This window comes from Sus scrofa, chromosome 1 (assembly GCF_000003025.6).
Source record: "Sus scrofa isolate TJ Tabasco breed Duroc chromosome 1, Sscrofa11.1, whole genome shotgun sequence".
NCBI classification, from domain to species: domain Eukaryota; kingdom Metazoa; phylum Chordata; class Mammalia; order Artiodactyla; family Suidae; genus Sus; species Sus scrofa.
Window position 1 is genome coordinate 163177236 of NC_010443.5, and position 24007 is coordinate 163201242.

General features: G+C 37.4%; 1 protein-coding gene across 4 annotated transcripts in view; it reads right to left on the bottom strand.

Annotated features, from left to right (window-relative positions):
• CLPX (caseinolytic mitochondrial matrix peptidase chaperone subunit) overlaps positions 1–24007 on the bottom strand; it is a 48181-nt gene that overhangs the window by 3349 nt on the left and 20825 nt on the right. For 2 of the 4 annotated variants that reach the window (XM_021100084.1, XM_021100081.1), the window contains exons 4-13: positions 22908–23062; positions 20590–20749; positions 18824–18865; positions 12573–12749; positions 12060–12224; positions 10930–11018; positions 9796–9960; positions 6806–7105; positions 3909–4001; positions 2122–2228 (exon numbers count right to left, since the gene is read on the bottom strand). In XM_021100084.1, the coding sequence (XP_020955743.1) occupies positions 2122–2228; positions 3909–4001; positions 6806–7105; positions 9796–9960; positions 10930–11018; positions 12060–12224; positions 12573–12749; positions 18824–18865; positions 20590–20749; positions 22908–23062 (1453 nt within the window). The remainder of the gene's footprint in view (positions 1–2121; positions 2229–3908; positions 4002–6805; positions 7106–9795; positions 9961–10929; positions 11019–12059; positions 12225–12572; positions 12750–18823; positions 18866–20589; positions 20750–22907; positions 23063–24007) is intronic. The other 2 variants (XM_021100093.1, XM_021100092.1) reach the window with 1 other exon arrangement.

Consider the following 24007-nt stretch of genomic DNA (forward strand, 5'->3'; position numbering starts at 1 on the left):
CCTTTATGAATATAAGGATTTTTACACATTTTATGACAGATCAATAAATGATGCAATAAAGATGTGATCTTCAATGAAACAGAATAGAGAGCCCAGAAATAAACCTAGACACCTACAGTCAATTAATCTTCAACAAAGGAGGCAAGAATATAAAATAGAAAAAAAGATAGTCTCTTCAGCAAGTGGCACTGGTAAAACTGGATAGCTGCATGTAAATCAATGAAACCACAACACACCCTCACACCATGCACAAAAAATAAACTCAAAACGGCTTAAAGACTTAAACATATGACATGATAGCAAAGTTCCTGTTGTACTAGTTGACAACAAACCCAACTAGTATCCATGAGGATGCAGGTTCGATTCCTGGCCTCACTCAGTAGGTTAAGGATCCAGTGTTGCACAAGCTTCAGTGTAGGTCACAGACTTGGCTGTGGTGGAGGCCGGCAGCTATAGCTCTGATTCCACCCCCAGCCTGGGAACTTCCAAATGCCACAGGTGAGGGCCAATAAAAAAGGCAAAAAAAAAACATACCATAAAACCCCTAGAAGAGAACAAAGGTAAAACATTCTCTCATATAAGCTGCACAAATGTTTTCTACATCACTCTCCCAAGGCAACAGAAATAAAAACAAAAATAAACAAATGGGACCTAATCAAATTTACAAGCTTTTGCACAGCAAAGGAAACCATAAAAAAAAAAAAAAAAAAAAAAAAAAAAAAAAAAAAAACCCTACAGAATGGGAGAAAATAAAGGCCAACTATACAACTGACAAGAGCTTAATGTCTCAAATATACAAACAACTCATACAACTCAACAGAAAAACAACAACCCAATCGAAAAATGGGCAAAGACTTAAATAGACATTTCTCCAAAGAAGACATACAGATGGCCAGTAGGCACATGAAAAGATGCTCAACACCACTAATTATTAGAGAAATACAAATCTAAACTACAATGGGATACCACCTCACACCAGTCAGAATAAGTCTACAAATAAAAAATGCTGGAGAGGGTGTGGAGAAAAGGGAACCCTCCTACACTGTTGGTGGGAATGTAAATTGGTGCAACCACTATGGAAAACAGTATGAAAGTTCCTCAGAAAACTAAATACAGTTTAACCAAAAGCATATGATCTAGCAATCCCACCCCTGGGCATATACCCAGACAAAACTAATTCAAAAAGATAATAGGCACCCTACGTTCACTGTAGCACTATTCACAATAGCTAAGACATGGAAACAACCTAAATGGCCATGGACAGATGAATGGATTAAGAAGATGTGGTACAGGAGTTCCCACTGTGGCACAATGGGATCAGAGGCATCTTGGGAGCACTGGGACACAAGTTCAATCCCTAGCTTAATAGCACCAGAATGGGGATCTGGCAGTGGCGCAGCTGTGGCTTAGGGCAGGATCTAATTCCTGGCCCAAGAACTCCATATGCACTGGGGTGGCCAAGAAAGAAAAAAAAAATGTGCCACATATATACAATGAAATACTACTAGCCACAAAATAAGAATGAAATAATGCCATTTTGCAGCAACATGGATGCAACTGGAGATTATCATACTAAGTGAAGTAAGTCAGATGATTACCATATCATATCACTTATATGTGGAATCTAAAGTATGGTACAAATGGAGGGCACAGTCTTTAGGACATTAGCCTGCTGGGCCTCCTTTGCCTGGCAAAGCAATAAAGCTATCTTTTTTTTCCTTTGCCCCCCAAAATAAATAAACAAAATAAAATATGGCACAAATGAACCTCTCTACAAAACAGAAACAGACTCACATAAAGAACAAACTTGTGGTTGTCAAAGAGGTGGAGAGATGGAGTGGGATGGACTGGGAGTCTATAGTTAGTAGATGCAAACTATTACATTTAGAATGGATAAGCAATGAGGTCCTGCTGTAGAGCACAGGGAACTATATCCAATCTCCTGGGATAGACCATGATGGAAGAGAATATAAGAAAAGGAATGTATACATATGTATGACTGGGTCACTGTGCTGTATAGTAGGAATGGCACAACATCATAAATCGACTACACTTTAAAAAAAAAAAAAAAAGAGCAAATCTTAAGTTTTAGATCTCTTTTAGTTCGACAATACACTTTACCGGATGTATCCTGGTTCCTTCTTTCCTTCTACGACTTCTTTATCAACCTCCACACATACAATATCAGAATTAGGGACTTCGAACATTGGTTCTAGTAACAGCTTTTCCTAAAAAGATAAAAAAGTAATGAATTACATGAAAAACTGAGATTACATACAAAATACTTGTATTCTATAGGTTATCAATCAAATTCATTAACTCAACAAATATTATGAAGTCCTTTTATGCACTAGGAACTGAATGTTGAAAAAGGAGTCAGTGTAAAAGCTTTCATATTCTTCATATTAAAACAGCTTCTAACTAAATTCATGGAGAAGGCTATTTAGCTATAGTTCAGCCTACTTAAGTCACCATGCACACACAGAAAAGACTGTACTTTATATATACATTTTTTTAACTTGAGGGCCGCAACTGCGGCCTATGGAAGTTTCCAAGCTGGGGACTAAATCAGAGCTGTATCAGAGCTGTAGCTGCTGGCCTACACCACAGCCACAGCAACTCAGGATTCAAGCCATGTCTGCAACCTACACCACAGCTCATAGCAACGTGGGATCCTTAACCCACTGAAGAAGCCAAGAGTTGAATCTGAGTCCTCTTGAATACTAACTGGATTCGTTACCGATGAGCCACGATGGGAACTCCTGTTCTTTCATTTTGTATGTGATTCAGATAGTACTCAGAAGGATTCCTGACTTGGTTTATGACCCAAGGAGGTCAACTGGTAATCCTTAATTTGAAAACAATTTTAGGGTTTTTCTGGCTGCACCTGTGGCCTTATGAAGTTCCCGGGACTAGGAACTGAATCTGTGCCACAGCTGCAACCTATCCCACAGCTGTAGCAATGTTGGATACTTAACCCACTGCACCACAACGGGAACTCCTAAAAATAATTTAATCCTAAATTATCTCCGCCAAAATATGACTCCAAGTATGCATTTATCTCAAATGCTGCAATAGATCTCAAGTTATTTACTAAAGAAAACTAGTTTTGCCTATGGGTAGGGATTGGATTACATTCTATATTAAGGAAAACACTGATTGAGTACATCAAATTTTCTAAAATGTCAATTACTTTATTCAAGTTGGCATGTTCATAAATCTGTCATCAGCAAGCCTTCATTAAAGAGTATAGTTATAAACTATGATGAATGTAGAGTCCTAATCAAAAAGTCCTACTGAGATGAAAGAAGTAATATTTAGCAGTGAAATCCTTAGAGAATAGAACATGTTCTTGCTTTGGGAGCATGTAGGGAAACAGTACTCCACTGTACAGCCAGAAACCTGGGGGGACAAGGGAGAGACCTCTAAGGAAAAGAGTGGGTGGTGGCTTTAAAGTATGCTGGGTCTCTAGGATATGTAACAAAATAAAAACAGTGAGTTCATACCATAGTGAAGAATTTAGGGGTAAAATAACAGTATCTAGTTAATTTTGAATAAACAAAAATGAGGATTTCAGTGGTTCTGAGAAGGTGCCAGATCTGGGGCTTATTGCTCAAAAGGCCTATATAGAATTTTCTGAAAATTCTCCTTCCCATGATCCTAATATCTCCTTTCCTGACTCCCATGATATTAGAAATAGAGGAATCATATTACGTGTGTGCTCCTTGATGCAAACACCTCAAAAATTCCTTTTTAGAAAAAAGAAAAATATAATCTTCTAAAAAAATCATAAAAAATATTGGATCCAATTTTCTGGATATATTCCCAAAGGAAAAACATGGAGGCTTAATATTCTCATAATTTAGACCAAGAAATAATCTAGTTTTTGTATAATATTACCAACTTACCATTATGGAACGAAGGCCACGTGCACCTGTTTTTCGTTCTAGTGCCAATCTCGCTATAGCTTTCAAAGCATCTTCAGTAACATTCAGTTCACACTATAAATACATTCAAAAGAAGTTAGAACTTAGATAATATTTGATGATTCCTTCCAAATAGAACCATGCAAGCATTTGCTCTATTAAACTATTATGATCTTTTTAAAACAAAAAGAGACCAATGACTTCACAGATAAAAAATTGGCAGATTAATAAGTACACTAATTCACTTAGAAACACAGGGTCCGAATCTTTGTGTCTTGACTGACCCTATCTCCTTTCAGACTAAAGCATTTTTAGATTATAACTTAGTTTCTGGAAAACACTCGTTTTAAAAGAGTGTTACTAATGCTCCTGTAGAACAAAGGTAAAACTTTAAATAATTACCATATATTCCAAAAATCACTGAGAATATACCAAAAAAAGCAAAATATTTTGGGACATCAGATTTCGTAAGATCTCGGCATTCTGGTTATTAATTCCTACCTCCAGACAATGTAAAATTTAAGTGAGGTAATTATCCTTCATGGTGCCTTAGAACCTTGCCTTCAAAAGGCAACTGTTTCTATCAATTAACCTATGACAAGGTATCAGTATGAATCACAAGTTTGTCCTTAATCCTTTAAGAAGTTTTCTAGATTAACCCAGATTTTCTAGGACTTTAGTCAACATTTATGAACCCCTATGTGTTTAATATTCTCTATTAGAGGCTGAATGATGAATCAGACACCACTTTTGCCCTCAAGAAACATAAGTGTATTGGGTGGTGACAAATCAGCAAAACAGCATTTACAGTAGAGTGTTTGCACATAGTGTTAGGAGAGCACCAAAGTGGGGACATCTAAACAAGCCTAAGGGACCACTGAAAGATTTTAAGGAGGGGAGTAAAATAATTAACTCTGTTTATTCATTCAATAAATATTTATCAAGAACTTAATATCAGGAGTTCCCGTCGTGGCACAGTGGTTAACGAATCCGACTAGGAACCATGAGGTTGCGGGTTCGGTCCCTGCCCTTGCTCAGTGGGTTAAGGATCCGGCGTTGCCGTGAGCTGTGGTGTAGGTTGCAGACACGGCTCGGATCCCGCGTTGCTGTGGCTCTGGCGTAGGCCGGTGGCTACAGCTCCGATTCAACCCCTAGCCTGGGAACCTCCATATGCCGCGGGAGCGGCCCAAGAAATAGCAACAACAACAACAACAACAACAACAAGACAAAAAAGACAAAAAAAAAAAAAAAAGAACTTAATATCAGAGTTCCCTGAAGGCCTAGTCATTAAGGATCTGGCTTTGTCACTGCTGTGGCATGGGTTCAATCCCTGGCCTAAGAACTTCTGCAGGCTGAAGGCACAGACAAAAAAACAAAAACAAAAACTTAATATCTATTTGTTGGGCACTGTTCAACAGTTTTAAGATCAATTCTGGAAGTTGAAGATAATATTCTTGGTGGTGGTGGTCAGAGAAAGACTTTGGATAGGGAGACCAATTAGGAAGCAAATGCATGGGTCAGGGTGAAGAATGATAAAGGAGCTTGACCTGAAGTAGAGACAGTGGCAATGGAGAGAAGACTGATATTTTAAGAGAGTAAGTTCATAAAGCCCAAATATTTGCTATCTCATTGGATATATGGGCTTGAGTGACCCCAGGTGTCTGGATATGGAGAAGTGAATATAAGAGTTAGCTTTACTGTATATTTTTTTTTTTCTTTTTAGGGCTGCAGCCATGGCATATGAACGTTCCCAGGCTCAAGGTCAAATAGGAGCTACAGGTGCCAGCCTACGCCACAGCTACAGCAACATGGGATCCCAGCCACATCTGCGACCTACACCACAGCTCACAGCAACGCCAGATCCTTAACCCACTGAGCACGGCCAGGGATCAAACCTGCATCCTCATGAATACTAGTCAGATGCGTTTCTGCTGCGCCACATAGGAACTTTGAGAGTTAACTTTAGAAAAAAAAAGTGTACCTAGTATGTCACAGTGAAAGTATTTAGAATATCAAGGCTGTAAAGACAACCCTGTGTGTCTGGCTTGAGGGGCTAAGGGTAAGCTGTTAGCATAATTTCTATATACATATACTCGTGGACTTTAAGCCATAAGTCAATTCTAAATTAAGAAAAAAAAATAAAGCCAACTCCTAAGTGTCTAATATAACACAATGTGCCTTCCCTGATTCCTAGATCCAAATTTACTGAGAAATACGCTGGTATTCCAGATGACAAGTATTTTCTTTTTTTTGGTCTTTTTTTTTTTTTTTTTTTTTTTTTTTTTTGTCTTTTTTGCCTTTTCTTGGGCCGCTCCCGCGCCATATGGAGGTTCCCAGGCTAGGGGTATAATCGGAGCTGCAGCAGCCAGCCTACACCAGAGCCACAACAATGCGGGATCTGCAACCTACACCACAGCTCACGGCAACGCCGGATCCCCAACCCACTGAGCAAGGCCAGGGATTGAACCCACAACCCCATGGTTCCTAGTCAGATTCGTTAACCACTGAGCCACAACGGGAACTGCTTTTTTTTTTTTTTTTTGGTCTTTTTACGGCCACACCTGTGGCATATGGAGGTTCCCAGGCTAGGGGTCAAATCAGAGCTGTAGCTGCTGGCCTATGCCACAGCCACAGCAATGTGGGATCCGAGCTACACCTGAGACCTACACCACAGCTCACAGCAATGCCAGATCCTTTACCCACTGAGCAAAGCCAGGGATCAAACCCATATCCTCATGGATATTAGTCGGGTTCATTAACCACTGAGCAATAACGGGAACTCCAAATACTGCTTTTTAATTTGTTAGGCTAACATACGCAGAATTTGAATACCCAAAACCCCCATAAATTAACTAAGTGCAAAAAAATAAAAATCTAACCTTATCCATGCTGAATAAGGCCTGGTACTGAGGGATAACAGCATTACGTGGCTCAGTTAGTATTTGTACAAGTGTTTTCTCATCTAGGCTATGCAAAGGAACTACCACAGGCAACCGTCCCACAAACTCAGGAATCATGCCAAATTCAATGAGATCTCTGGCTTCTACATGACGTAATAAACGATCTTTTTCTTCAATGTCTTGGTGAGTATTTGATTCTCCACTTCGATTGGCAAGGTCGGCAGCAGCTGCAGCTCTTCTACCTTTTCCAAGATTAGATGGTGTTCCAAATCCAAGATACTGCCGAAGAAAAGATAAACAAGAGAATGAAGCTGCATCATGCTCAGCATTTTGCATGCATATCTCATGTAATCTTTAAAATGGAAATATTATCTATCATTCATATTTTACAATGAAGAAAAAAGGCTTAGAGAGGTTAAGTACCTCACCCAAGCTCTCATTGCTGCAAGAGGTAAAGCCAGGATTCAAACTCAGGTCCATCTGCCTTCAGAAAAAAAGAACCTAATCAAATCTCAAAAAATGAATTCTAGTAAAAGTAGGTAGGTAACTATGAAGGAAAATCCCTTAAAACTCAGATAATGATGTTGAAGGATTTTTCTGAGATCTAGAGACTAGTGTGGTTTCCGAAATGTCTAAGAACTGTGAAAAGAGGAGTTCCCATCGTGGCTCAGTGGTTAACGAATCCAACTAGGAACCACAGGTTGTGGGTTCAATCCCTGGCCTTGCTCAGTGGGTTAAGGATCCGGCGTTGCCGTGAGCTGTGGTGTAGACTGCAGATGCGGCTTGGATCCTGAGTTGCTGTGGCTCTGGCATAGGCCAGTGGCCGCAGCTCTGATTATACCCCTAGCCTGGGAACCTCCATATGCAGCAGGAGCGGCCCAAAAAAAATCACACAAAAAAAAGACAAAAAAAAAAAAAAAAAAAAAAAAGAGAGAGAGAAAAGAGAGATAGTAATTATTTTGTAACTGAAGTCAAAGTCAACGTTGCTATACTGTGAATAGGAACAATGTGCCTTTAGAACAAGCACCTTAAAGGAAATTATCCACAAGTGTCTTAAGTCATTGACAAGCATTCTACTAAAACCATGATTTGGGGTTGCATACATTTACCTATGAGTTAAAATAATTTCAATTTTATAAAGAACATGTAAGGATGACATCAAACAAAAATGATAACTTTGCTACAATAGGCTATATATCTAAGGTGTATGGATCTTGCTTCAGTCAGTGTAAAAGAACTATACTCTAAGCTACCGTCAGAAAGTTTAACTTTGTTATGTCACACAGCTTTTGTCAAAAATATAAGAGAAGTACATGATATGTGAGAAAATAGCTTAAGTTAAAAATTCATTCTTGGAGTTCTCACTACAGTGCAACTGGATCGGTGGTATCCATCTTGCAGTGCCAAGGATGCCCAGGTTTGATCCTCGGCCCAGCATAGTGGGTTAAAGGATCTGCCACTGCTGCAGCTGCAACATAGATTGCAAACGCAGCTCGGATCTGATCCCTGGCCCAGAAACTCCATACGCCACAGGGCAGCCAAAAAAGCAAAAAAATTAAAAAATAATAATTAAAAAGAAAATCCATTCCTGATTCTCTTAGCTGTGTGGACAGTGTATCAGAAACCAAAATACCTTTCATTCAATAACTTAAAATGTATTAAACATTTATTATATATACATATAAGCAAGCATATATAGTAATAAATATATATACACACGTTTTATATATATATATGTAAATGTATATATTTATTTAGCATTATTATAAAACACTGGGGATACAGCCCTTACCTTAACCTAAAGGGATTTATATAGGAAGAACACATGAGGATATTAATGTATCATAGGTGCAATGACAGACAATTATATAGGCAACTGTAGAAGTGGAAAGGAGGAAAAGAGGCATGTAATGGATAGGGAGGGTAGGAGGTGACCCAGAAAGCCCTTTCAGAACTACCTAACCATTCAACAGACTGAGTCTTAGGAAAATGAACACATATTTGCCAACCAGATGGAAGTAAGGGAGGGCATGAGCAAAGACAACAGGAATAAAACTTATGACTATAAGCACTGTGATATGGTTAGGATATAGATATATTACTTAATATTGTATCCCTGGCTTTCAATGAGTTTTGATAAAAAAACAACAGCCAAATGGATGCATTTAATCCTCCATAAAATCGCTGTTGAAGTCTCTTACATTTCTGTCTTTGTAAAAATCTATGTGACAAACTTTTTTTAATCTTTGTCTCTCATAAAGATATCATACCCTTCCTCTTTCAGGCAATAAAAACTAGCTCATGACTTCTCCCTATTTTCATTATGAAGTTCAAAGCTAAACAGAGTGACCTAATTTCCGCTAAAGTGAAATGATCTAAATCCTCCTTCTACATGTTTCTGATCTCTTTTCTAACATTACTTTTAACTGTTCTTTTCTACATGTTTCTAGCTTCAAATTCTTTTTGGAAGTATGAATTAGAAATAAATATAAGAACATGGTCTTCGCCTTTTTTTTTTTTTTTGCTTTTTAGGGCTTTACCCTAAAGGGATTACAACCCTTCCCTTAACCTCCATTTGTGAATGTCAGCAGTTGATCCATGAAGACTTTATGGGTGGAGGCAATGGAGACAAGCTCTTTACCCAACTCCAGGGAATTGGGCAAAAGAAATGAGTAGAAATTTTATTGATATAACAGCTACCAAAAATAATAAAAGAATACCTTAGATAAAATACAAAATTGAAAACATCAAGTTACACTTAAAAAAGGGCCGTCTACATATGATATTTAGAAATCTTCCAAATTACTACTCTGAAATTTTAAAAACTGGAATATCTTTCTGGTATACTCTAAAAAAAACCTAGCTCCTAAAAATCCACAACTGGCAGCCAATAGATATGAGATTAGAAACTAAGGGTCGATCCTCTAACTTCAAATGCTCTCTCCCAGTAACCCCGCAGACAAACTTACCTTTTCATTTTTTCTCCTGCTGATGATTCTATCCAAACCATTGAAAGCACCAGATGCAACAAACAAAATATTTGTTGTATCAACTTGTACCGTTTCTCCACGTAGCTTGCGGGAATTCTTTTCTGGAACATTGACTATTGTGCCTTCTAGTAGTTTTAATAAGCCCTAAGTAAAGAACGAATGATTTATGGCATTGTCATATGAGGATATTCTTTATCATACTTTAGATAATGGAATTCAATGGGGAAAATAATATGTGGTTATGGTCAATGAGCATAACTAAAGGAAACTCCCACATTTCTTTAACTAACATGAAAATCTAATGTACTAGCACATTAATAATTCATAAATTTATTTGGAATGGTTATAGGACTCCTGTACATTCAGGAAACAGTCAACCTGAGAGGTTGTTTTTGTTGGTAACGATAAAATTCTAACATAAAGACAGAATTATGACTCTGTAAGATGTTATCCAATCACAGTAGGAATATTCAAAATTTGAAAATATTTGAAGATTTGTCTTTCATGAAAATTAAAATTCTATTCTACTCCTACTGTTAAACTGTGAGAATACCTATATTTTGAGAGGCCATTATAAAAAAACATTATCCAGCTTATTTAATAATTGTAATTGTACTTCTCTTTGGTCAAAAAAACAAAAGCAATTTTCCTTAACCTGTAGTTTGTAATAAATAGTTACCCGTAAAAGGTCAAGCTAACCAATTAATCCTTACGACTTTAATTATGACTCTATAAGGAATAAAACACTATTTTATTTTCTAATCAAATGAAAAGAAAAAGATACATGCACAAGTTCATTTATATCTAGTTAGAACCAGAACTTTAAGAGTCCTCTAGAAATTTTTAACTGGGCCTCTGTGGAATAAAACCAACAAAAATTAGATTTCATTTATTTCTTTAAAATATTTTAAATTTCCTAACAAAGGTAATTTGGTAGTTAAAAACTGCCAACAGCTTTTTCTTAGGATCTGAACTAAATGGTATGTGAAGTTTGCAGTGGGAGAAATAAACAAAACAGAATCTAATTGAATGTGAAACCAAACGTACAATATTTGGGAGGTTGATGTAATCCCTTCCTTTTAGTGAGCTTGAACAAAATATTCAACTGCTTACTTGCTGAACGCCTTCTCCACCTACATCCCGTAACTGATGAATGCCTGGCACACTGCCAATCTTATCTACTTCATCCAGAAAGACAATTCCTATAATTTAAGGAGGATTCTATTTACAATATGAAAAAGATATACACAAGTTAACTTCAGCCTTAAAAGACTAGGCAGCTAGAGAGCAACACAACATATACAATGGCTTAATATTATAAAAATACACTGCTAACTTTTCCACACCTTTTGTTTGTTTGTTTGTTTTTGCTTTTTGCTTTTTAGGGCTGCACCTGCAGCATATGAAAGTTCCCAGGCTAGGGGTCGAATCAGAGGTGCAGCTGCTGGCCTACACCACAGCCACAGCAACACAGGATCCGAGCAGTGTCGGTGACCTATACCACAGCTCACAGCAACGCCAGATCCTTAACCCACTGATCAATGAGATCAAACCTGCATCCTCATGGATACTAGTTAGGTTCTTAAGCTGCTAAGCCACAACAGGAACTCCCTCACACAGCATTTTTGCAAATGTTTTATAATTTATTCTACAGAATACCAGTTGGGCATAACCAATTCTCTGACAATAGTCACCTACCCTACTAATGTTTTCAAGTTGTTTATTCTGGGAAGCTAAGATAGAGGTATAGTGTGAAAGCAGAAGGTGGATACAGTGCTGGTACTAGTGTATTTCTTCCCATCTATATTCTTGTCTCAAAGGAATCTGGACAGGAAGTGGTCAAGTTCTTCATGTAAACAAGGGCAGATGATGGAGAAAGGAGAAATGCCACATCTATGTCACCTCCTAGGTGAACAGGCTAATTTGTTTCTATACATCTCATTCACATTCCTGCACTTGTCCTTGTCTCCTCCCCAAGGCCACCCAGCATTAGGAGTCTGGAGGAGAGCCAGAACAGGAAAACAATGATGGTATTAAGGATCTAATGGAATGGTAATTTGGTCTATTTTGACCAGAGTAGCCATCTTATGACAGTAACGCAAAGCAAATTTTGTGGCCCTTGGTCAACATGATAGAAAATGTTTAATACAGCTGCTTTTATGCAATTATAGATCTTACTATTATATTAGACTTCTTCCCCAACAGATTACATCTGGGGACAGACAAGCTATACTGAAACATACCTTGTTGTGCTTTTTCTACATTATAATTGGCATCCTGGAGCAGTTTGGCAATCACAGATTCAATATCTTCACCTACATATCCAGCCTGAGTCAAAGTCGTACAGTCACAGATAGCAAAAGGGACATCAAGGCATTTAGCTAGAGTTTGTGCCAGCAGAGTTTTACCTACAAACAGAAATAGTAACTAAAAGTTTATTAAAAATACAACTTCTCTAAAAAATGCAAAACAAACTAAACTTGAATAGTATATAATTAAAAAATTGCTGTTATCTTTTCTCTATTATTCAGATCTAAAGGTATGTTATTTTTATTATTCCTGATAAGATGTTAGGGACTGGCCTAAAGGGCAATACCAATGCCTCCAATTCAGCTTTAAGGCCTGTATAATTATTATAAGACTGGCCTTAGATTTTCTTAAGAGTGAGAATCCCCTAATCATAAAACACAGTCTATAGAATCATTTGTATTCTAGTTTTTAAAATGAGTAGTAAATTTTTCCAGGAAGTTATTTACCTGACCCAGTTGGTCCAAGCAGCAAAATATTACTCTTTTCAAGTTTTATGTCATCATGGGAAGAATCCAATACTTCACCTCCTCGTTTTTCCTGAGGTATTTGTTGATTCACCTGTTGCTGCATTGATGCTCCTAAAGCATTACCATGTGGACTAATGCCAGCAATTTGAAGCAATTCTGAAAAAAAAATACCAAAGGCACTATTACAGCTTTGATTTTAGTTGGAAAAAATGCTCAATAAAACCCTACATCTAAGAGTTCCCGTTGTGGCTCAGCAAGTTAAGAACCTGACATAGTGTCCCTGAAAACTTGGGTTCGATCTCTGGCCTTGCTCATTGGGTTAAGCATCCAGCATTGCCACAAGCTTTGGCATAGGTCACAGATGTGGCTCAGATCCAGTGCTGCTGTGGCTGTGACATAGGCCAGCAGCTGCAGCTCTGATTCAACTGCTAGCCGGGGAACTTCCATATGCCACAGGTGTGGCCCTAAAAAAAGCAACAACCAAAAAAAACCCTACATCTAATACCAATCACTTATTTAGAAAAAATTTAAATATTTTGACATTTTGTCTTACCTCAAACTATCTAGTGACAAATGTACCACACACAAACATTATTTAGGGAAACTCAAGCAAAGGAAATGAATTTTTACTTCTTTTTTTTTAATCTTTTAGGGCCTCACCCGTGGCATATGGAAGTTCCTGGGCCTGGGGTCTAATTGGAGCTGTAGCTGCCAGCCTACACCACAGCCACAGCAATGCTAGATTCAAGCTGCATCTGAGACCTATACCACAGCTCACAGCAATGCAGGACTCTTAACCCACTGAGGCCAGGGATAGAACCTGCGTCCTCATGGATGCTAGTCAGGTTCGTTACCACTGAGCCATGACAGGAACTCCACCCTCCTTATTTATATAAACCCATTTGAGGAATACCCTTTCACTCAAAAGAAGGCAGTGTAATAGAACAATGCTCAGAGTCAGAAAGCTTTAGCTTTGTACCATTTTCTTTGCCTCTAAATAGCTATATGATCTTGAGGAAGTCATATAAACTTTGTCTTTCTGTGCTCTAAATACAGAATGGATAATACCTGCCCTGTCTATTTTAAACACACAGTTGGAAGGTTTTAGAACAAAACACAATTGAATTGGAGGCACTCTGAAAGATAAACAAAAGTATGTGTGCGTGTTTCAGTACAAATGAAAAGAAACAGGGCTGCAGAGAAAAGGGAAAACATTGAGCTGAGAAATAGGGAACCTGGGTTCTCTAGTCTCGGTTCTTAGAACCATGACAACCCTCTTAGCTTTACTGGGCCTGTTTCCTTACCTATAAAGTGACAATGCTAAGACATCTTTACAGGAGCTCTCCACAGTCTCTTCCATGTTTAAAAATGATTGTGTGAGGAGTTCCAGCTGTGGCACAGTGGGATAAGAATCCAATTGCAATGACTCAGGTTACCGTGGAGGCAGGTGTTCAACCCCCAGCCTGGTATAGTGGGTTAAAAAATCTGGAATTGCCACAGCTGTGGTAAAGGTTGCAGCTGAGGCTCAGATTCAATACCCAGCCTGGGAACTTCCAGACTGTGGGTGTGGCCATAAAAAAATTAAAAAAAGATTGTGCGAGTCTACCAAAAAAGCCAACCAAGGTAAGATTCATTATCCCTGGCCCTATCTGAATTTCTGCTTTTAAAGGATCTCAAGTGGACCTTGATAATTCTTTTATTAGAGATATAATCTTAACTATTTGGGAATCATATTGCTGATGAACTAAAAGTTAAATCAGCTGAGCCCCTTAAAAATACGTATCTTGGAGTTCCCATTGTGGCTCAGCAGTAACAAACCTGACTAGTAACCAGGAGGATGCAGGTTCAATCCCTGACCTCGCTCAGTGGGTTAAGGATCCTGTGTTGCTGTGAGCTGCAGTGTAGGTTGCAGACATGGCTTGGATCCCATGTTGCTGTGGCTGTGGCAACAGGCCAGCAGCTGTAGCTCTGATATGACCCCTAGCCTGGGAACTTTCATATGCCACGGGTATGCCCCCCTCAAAAAATGTATATATACATACTTTTTTTAAAAGATATAAATATATCTTATTCTTACTCTCCCTTGGCTGAAGGAAAGAATCTTAATACTCTTTTCAATTAACCAGATTTGTAGTCACAGATGTGGATTGGATCTGGTGTTACTATGGGATGGTATAGGCCAGCAGTTTTAATTCCAATTTGAGCCCTAGCCTGGGAACTTCCATATCGCCAAACGTGGGGCCCTAAAACAAAAAAAAATTTTTTAATTAAAATCTGGAGTTCCCGTTGTGGCACAGCAAAAACAAATCCGACTAGGAACCAGGAGGCTGCAGGTTCGATCCCTGGCATCACTCAGTGGGTTAAGGATCTGGCGTCGCTGTGAGCTGTGGTATAGGTCGCAGATGCAGCTTGGATCCCGAGTTGCTGTGGCTGTGGTGTAGGTCGGCAGCTGTAGCTCAGATTAGACCCCTATCCTAGAATCCTCCATACGCCAAGGGTGCAGCCCTAAAACGCAAAATAAATAAATAAAAATAAAAATCTGTTCATTATCATACTTGTTTATAGTTCCAGGATTTATTTTTAGGTTGTTTCTAATAAATGGGTTAAGAATATCAATATTTTCTGGAAGTTCCCATTGTGGCTCAATGGTAACAAGCCCAACTAGTATTCCTGAGGACACAGGTTCAATCCCTGGCCTCACTCAGTGGGTTACGGATCTGGCGTTACCGTGAGCTACGGTGTAGGTTGAACACATGGCTCAGATTCTGCATTACTGTGGCTGTGGCATAGTCTGGCAGTTATAGCTTGGATTCAGCCCCTAGCCTGGGAACTTCTATATGCCATGGGTGTGGCCATAAAAAGCAAAATAAAAGAATATCTGTATTTTCTAATGCATTATTGTCTTAATCAAACCAATAGATAGATGTTCGGTAAACATAACTATTATCACGGTTCTATTCCATCTAGCAGTCACTTTCAACTATCTTTGGGTCACACTTAAGATAAGGGTATTCATCAAAACTAGTAGGCATGTGGAGTTCCCTGGTGGCCTAGTGGTTAAGGACTTGGCATTGTCACTGCTGTGGCTCTGGTAACTACTGTGGCTTGGGCTGGATCCCTGGCCAGGGAACTTCTGCATAGTGTTGGCATGGCCAAAAAAATGATAGGCATTCAGGGAGTTCCCACTGTGGTTCAGTAGGTAGAATCCAACTAGCATCCAAGAGGATACGAGTTTGATCCCTGGCCTCATTCAATGGGTTAAGGATCCGGCACTGCCATGAGCTGTGGTGTAGGTCACAGACACAGCTCTAATCCCAAGTTGCCTGTAGCTGCAGCTCCAATTCAACCCCTAGCCTGGGAACTTCCGTATGCCGTGGATGTGGCTCTAAAAAGAAAAAAAAGAAAAGTTGATGGGCATTCGATAAACATTTGAATTATATTAAACTGTGCTATATTTGAGGGTTAATGATCAGTGAATAATTCACAATGCTATGCCTCATTATATTCTACATCAGGCAAAAAAAAAAAAAAATGCAGTCTTCTGTATTAGTTCAGTTAGCTAGTTGTCCTCAGCAAACAAACAAAAAAATCCCATTTTTTAAAAAATTTCAGCAAAATCTAGTTAGGAATTGTGACAATAAAAGAAAGTGCTTGACTCAAGTGAGGTCTTCCCAATGTGGAAAAAGCAATTTAGGTGAATAATTTGAATACAAGCGCAGGAAGCATATTAACTACAGTGGAATCACAGGATGTATGTATTTAACTTTATGAGTGTTTTTTTACAAAGAGGAATAATTTAAAGAGTATATAAATGATGACTGTCATTCCACTTTATGAAAATATGTCCCAGAGTAAACCTGAGATAACCCTCCTATTCTTTCAGTTAAGTCTCTGTTCTTGTGTCCCTCTCATTGCATAAGCAGCTCTCTATAATGAGGGCTATGAGCAAGTCGGGCTAGGACAGTTAGTAGCGTGGAGCTCATCAGCTATACGACCATACGCAAACTACTTAAATTTCCCGTGCTTCAATTTTCTTAAATGTAAAATGGTGGTAAAAATAATACTTTCTGTCTCACAGGTTTGGGGAAGATTAAATGAGTATGTTTTAAGTGAAACACTTAAAACAATACCTGGCAGACAGTTTTAAAAATGCTTTAGAAGAATTACTATTAGTATTACTATTTTTCTGGTTTAAATATTTGTATAACATAGTCCTGATATGCAAGCCAACTATTTCACTTTGTGCTATAAAACACTTTATATTCCAAAGCCAGAGGAAAAAAAATCAGTCTTATTATGTTAGAGACATGCTGGTCTCTAACGTATTTCCAAAGGAACTTTCAATAATGCCCAGATTTTAGTACCTAAAATCCCACATAGGACAAGACTAAACTATATAAGAAAATAAATTCTATATAAACTCCCAAAATATTAATTTCCAAGTCAATCAATATATGTAATTACAAACTGCTTTGCCTTAGTTCTTAAATACTGTTCCTTGTTAACATTTAAATTACATCAGAAGACTATACTTTTAGGGGTCATTTCTAAAGATTGTTAAATTATATCACATCACTACATACATAAAAAAACACTAATATATTGTGTATTTCTCTCAAAATATTCACTATATACTTTTCTTTACTAATTCATAATAGTTCTATTAGCCATCTGCCAGATTTATGAATATAGTATTGATAGCGTATTTTATTACAGGTAATAAATCTCATCCCAGAATCAGTAAACTAAGTTATGTTCTCATGGCTCATTCTGAATGAGAATACAGTCCACTTCAGACAGATATATAATACTGCTTTGGTTCAAAGGCAAATGTAAAATTATCAAACTTTTAAGTGAAAAATATTCATACTAGTTTATTATTTGTCTTTTGTGACAACATGCATTTTTTTATGATACCTTTGGAACCTACACTCTCTATGTAGTAGCTATAGCCATCTCCAAAGAAATGGGTGCAAACATCAGAATGGCCCTTATTCTTGGTGTATCAGGTTCTTCCAAACCCTCCATCAGACCCTTATACAGGAGATCTAAGGCTCACAACAGTGAGTTGGGGGAGTATTCATAATTTGCAAATCTATACTAATTTTCATAAAAACCAAAAAATAAACAGTGTGGTTTCTGGCAGAGTAGATGGAAGATTAACCTGCCTTCTGCCAAATCTGACACTTATAGTGACCCTAACTGTATGGTTTTAAAAACAAAGGATAAATGGAATTCACTCCTGGTTCAGCAAATTAAGGATCCATTAAGGGCTATCACTGCTGTAGCTCTGATTACAGTTACAGCTCAGGTTTGATCCCTGGCCAGGGAACTTCTGCATGCTGTGGGTGCCACCAAAAAAAAAAGAAGTTCCCGTTGTGGCTCGGAGGGGTTAAGAATCTGACATAAAGCCTGTGAAGATGCAGGTTTGATCCCTCACTTGGTGGGTTAAGGATCTAGCGTTGCTGCATAGGTTGCAGATGCAGCTTGGATCTGTCATTGCTGTGGCAGTGGCATAGGCCAGCAGCTGCAGCTTCAGTTAGACCCTCAGCCTGGAAGTCCCACATGCTGCAGGTACGGCACTAAAAAGGAAAAAAAGAAGGGAGTTCCTGTCGTGGCACAGCGGAAACGAATCTAAGAACCATGAGGTTGCAGGTTCAATCCCTGGCCTCACTCAGTGGGTTAAGGGTCCATCATTGCTGTGAGCATGGTGTAAGCTGCAGACACAGCTCAGATCTGATGTTGCTGTGGCTGCGGTGTAGGCCGGCAGCTGTAGCTCCAAATGGACCCCTAGCCTGAGAACCTCCAAATGCCACGAGTGTGACCCTAAAAAAGAAAAAAAAGAAAAAGAAAAAAATATATATATGAAATTCAAGCCACAGATTTTTTAAAATATAACTTCTGTTAATATACAGATCTAGATGTATTGAGGAAAAATATATATAATACTTGGTATTTCTCTACATTATGCTTTAAGAAATATCACAACAGAAAAGATAAAATCAAACACCTAATATAACCCATCTACAAACTACAAAAATTAGCTATGAAAAACGGTTCCAAAATTATATATACCATGTATAATAAACAGGTTTAGATGATATAGAATATCTTTCTTAGTTATATATAAGCAAATACATATCTACCATTACTATTCTGATATACTTCACTGAGGAAGACCTTGAAAGGAAGAATGATTACAGAGGAGGACCTGAGGAGAGGCCACTTACTTGTAAATCTGTACTCATCCTCCCGTCTTCTTATTTCTAACTCTAAGAAAGAGGATGAAAATGGCAACATGAAAATATTATATATTTGTTTAATTTAGGGGAACAAACAAGGAGTATTCCACTTCTTGCCCTCTTCCAAATATTTTAAGGAATATGTTAACATTTTTTCAGCTTTTTACATTATGATAGAATTTATATGTTATTTCCTTTCTATATTAAAAAAAACAAACATGGTTAATGATGGCTGTCTAGCTGCTAATATTCACATCTGTCAAATACAGAGTTGGTATCTATTTTAAGAAAAGAGTAATAATAATTTAAATCTTCAATAAGAGTTTAAACTCCTCATACTATAAATACCGTATAACCATTTGCTTTTCTAGCACCTAGAACAGCTCAGCTATTGATGTGCTGACTGAAGGAATCAGAAAAAATCATTTTACTCCATGATTGAACAGTGCCACTTGGACCTTATCAAAATGAAGATTCCAAGTCTTTCATTAGTTATTATGATTTAAGTTCTAAAAATAAAGTAACTGATACTCTACATAACTATTTTGCAGTAAGTTCAACCAGTGAACAAGCGTCTTCACTGTGCAAATCAGTTATACACTTAGTAACTACTAAAAATAATTTAAGGAGTTCCTGTTGTGGCGCAGCAGAAACGAATCTGACTAGGAACAATGAGGTGGCGGGTTCGATCCCTGGCCTCTCTCAGTGTTAAGGATCCAGCGTTGCCTTGAGCTATGGTGTAGGTCGCAGATGTGGCTCAGATCCTGAGTTGCTGTGGCTGTGGTGTAGGCCAGCGGCTACAGCTGATTAGACCCCTAGCTGGAAATCTCCATTATGCGGCAGATGCGGCCCTGAAAAGCCAAAAAAAGAAGCCAAAAAATAATAATAATAAAATAAAAGTAACTTAATACTAAAGGTATTTAGCATAAGTCCCTCAAATTGTAAAATGATGACTTAAAGAATGTAAAACAATAGACTGTAGCACTAAGTAAAAAATCACCACTCTCTGGCCAAAAAAACCAAAAACAAAACCACCTTAAAATATTTATTTTACTCTATTCATACTTTTCAAAATAAAATCATTCCATTAATATAACATACAATATTGTCCACAGTAAGTTGGTATTTTACATTATATTGGTACATTTAAATCTATCATTAATAGGAATTATACTTTGAATCACTTACAAATGTGCCCTTAACCTTGTACTCTATAGCTGGGACCCAAAAGAAAGAGTGCTGGACATGTTCTATAAGAGTTATCATCCCCATTTATCTCTGACTTTATGCAAATGAAATTCTGTATCCTGAACCCAAAAGATTCATACAGAGCACTGCAATGATCTGGTCAAAGTGAACTGGTGTGATTAAGTCTACAATTCAAAAATGATGTCTCAATCTGTACATCAATGCCTTTCAAATATTTTTTACTAAGACCCCTTTTAAGAAGTACATTTTACTGTATGACTCAGAACCCATGCATATATAACTGAACATAAAAGTTTTAAGAAATAATAATTAACAAGTTGTTAACATACACTGGTATTTTCTATTCACATTTAACTATCTGTCTATGTTAAATGCTACTGGTGATCTACCAAAATGATTTCATGAGCCACTAACAGGAACTGGCCTGTATTTCAAAAAATGCTATACTGTACTAAAATTATTTTAAGACAAAAGCAAAGAGTTGAAAATAAGGATTACTTCTAAGTACAGTAATCGCTATTTTGGTCAATTATCAAAACACTAACCTCTAGGTGTTAATGATGTCTGTTTCTCAACTTCTGCTTGCTGTCTCAGATTAGCTGGGATATTATTATATATTCTCTTATAATGATTATACACAGCAACTGAAAGCACCTTCTTAGCAAATGACTGGCCAACAACGTACTTGTCGAGGTAGTTATAAATCTGAAAAAATGATTAGATATGAACAATTTACCATGAGCTACCACAAAATATACCCATTAAAAAGTTATATACTGGGAGTTCCCATAGAGGCTCAGTGGAAACGAATCTGGCTAGTATCCATGAGGATGCAGGTTCAATCCTTGGCCTCGATCAGTGGGTTAAGGATCTGGATTGCCATGAGCTGTGATATAGGTTAAAGACACAGCTTAGATCCTGCATTGCTGTGGGTGTGGCGTAGGCCAGTAGCTGTAGCTCCAATTTAACCCCTAGCCTGGGAACTTCCATATGTGGCAGGTGTGGCCCTAAAATAAAAGCAAAAATAAAAAGTTATATACTGAGCACATTTGCTTACAGTTTTAAATCTAGACAAAGACTCTCATCCAAAACAAAATGCCAAGGGCATGATACATTATATAGCAATGATTCAGAGGCCCCAAACCCTAAAAGAACAAAACCACAATTCATTTGTTTTCTAGTTTAACAAAGTATCACTGTACTCTCCAGTTCTATGCCAGTTTCTACTCTATTAACAATACCATGGATCTTAATTTTTCAAAGTTAATATTCAAGTCACTTAGAATACCTATACTTGCCACCATGGGTTGAAAATTATCACCATCAATCATTTTTAAAAAATTCTTTTTCTACTTCTCTCATTCATGTGAATAATATTCTTCACAGAGATAATATATTATTAAACTAACCTTTTCAAAATAAGCATTATATAATCAAAAACTGTTCTAGGAGTTCCCATCGTGGTGCAGTGGTTAACGAATCCAACTAGGAACCATGAGGTCTCGGGTTCCATCCCTGGCCTTGCTCAGTGGGTTAAGGAGCCGACATTGCCATGAGCTGCGGTGTAGGTGGAAGATGTGGCTTGGATCTGGCATTGCTGTGGCTGTGGTATAGGCCGGAGGCTAAAGCTCCGATTAGATCCCTAGGCTGGGAACCTCCACATGCCACCGGTGTGGCCCTAGAAAAGACAAAAAGGACAAAAAGAAAAAAAAAAAACTGTTCTACGATCATCAATGTATTTTAATACTCACATTTAGCTTTTTCTTAGATAATACCTTTAAAGCATTTATCTAAATGGCAATCTAAAAGCTTTATTCTTAGTAGAAATTAAAGCTCTATTTGAAACTTGGATACTGCCAACAGTGTAGCACCTAGGGTAAATCACTTCAACTTTAATAAACAGAAATTAACTGTTAATACTAACTCCTGAAATTAAATGCTTATTTATTTCCTAGAACTTTGACTCAGATGTCTAAAGTCTACACAAATTAGTGGGATACATAAAGCTCTTATATAATTATATATATATAAACAGTTATACTTACCATTACATTATTTTTACATAACAAACTGTTTAGTTGTTGACCATATGTATGTTATTATGGTTTTTTAAAATTGTCATTCCTCATAAATTTTATTCATGAATTATTAAATCTGCCATAGCACATTTGGAGGTACAAATGCACTGATATCTGAACAGTAGAAGACAGCTAAACTGAGGCAGAGGGAGAACTAATTTAAGGGTGCAAACATCTGAGACATGGCCAGAACAGAGGGCACACAGCCCAGCAACAGGGCTCCTTTGTCTCAGAAAGAGCACGCCAAGTATTCCAATGGAGTTTAGTGGTACACACTCTGCTGTGCCTCACATGGCCAAATCACAAGCTGTCTGAGACTCCTACAAAGAGCTCACACCACAAAAGTCACAGCAGAGCCCTGGCAGAGTGGTCATAATAAAATTACTTGCTTCCATTGTTAGCCTTCTGTTTTACCATAAAGTAGATTAATTTAAGGGGGGACATTGCAGGCAGGTGTTATTTAGGGGCACGAACTAACAAAAATAAATCCATAGCTGCTCTATTTTAAGGATATCATTTTAGATTGACTTAGTATTAACACTACTTAATAATCATCAGCTAATTTTATTGCTACTAAATACACTAATCATGACATAGGAAAACGGCAATGGACTCCATACCTAAATTTCAAGTATCAAATATCAATAACGATTTAGCTAGACATAGTCCATATTAAGAACTCAGAAGACTTGCTTAGATACTAGTATTAAGATCCAATATAAGATGGAGAGATGGGAGCAATGAAATGTTTTCAAGATAAAGAGTGACTGAGCTGAAACCTATACCTTCTTGGGGGGAGGAGGCGGTTTCTGTTGGAATGCCAATTTTACAGCTTCTGCCGCTGATTCAGGTTCTTTAATTATGCTTTTCTTTGAGTCAGCTTCTGACAGCACAACAAAAAAATGATGACATTTCTCACACTTCACAAAGCGGGTAGATGCTGTAAAATGACAGAGAAAAATATTTCAAATAGTGTTTAACCTTAAAGACTCACTGAAAATGAAAACTATGTACATGACAAAAATTTTTGTAGTTCACTCCACTAGCCAGAAGAGCCTACTTTACACCTTAGATGATAAAGATGAGTTCAGTAAACCATATTTAAAGATGAGTTCAGTAAACCATATTTTGTTCATTTTAACTAGATTCTTTCATTTTGTGATAGACTTCATCTAGAGAAAAGACTGACTGAAATTCTTTCAACTTCTCCATTCACTAAAGTTAATTTTAAAAACTACCATTATATTAAGTAATCATTTTACTGAAATAATTGAATGCATAAACTGTGGGGGAAAAAGTAGAGAACAATTAATTTCCCAAACACTTTATTACAAAAAATTACAAATAAGACAAAAGTTGAAAGAGAAAAATCAATTTTAATCCCTAAAACAAATGTTAAAAAGTATATTTTTAAGGTTCTTTTCACACTTGTGTGCATCTTGACTTGGTAAGAATATAAAATTATTTCACACCTTCCTTATTATCTTTCATTACTTCACTAATCCCTATTTCTTTGACCTAAAAACCACTCAGAAACTAAACAGCTTTTGGAAACAATACAGGGCAGTTAAAAGATACAGTAAAAAGGGTTTCTAAATTTCAAGGCATCAACTATAGATATCTTGTGTTTAAACTAGAAGTTATTTCTCTTTTCTCTCTTTTAGGATACAGACATATGGGCATATACATTAACCTTCTCCAAACCTAACTCTAATAAAGGTAACCAAGGACCTCCGAGAGCAGCATGGTTAGGAGAATCTCATACAACGATTAACAGATACAAAGCAAAAGATACATAGGAATTAGTTAACTGTTGGTAGGACTAGGTAATATATTTTTGTGTTACCTTTGTGTAATCTAACTAGACAAATTAAAAAGGCCAAAA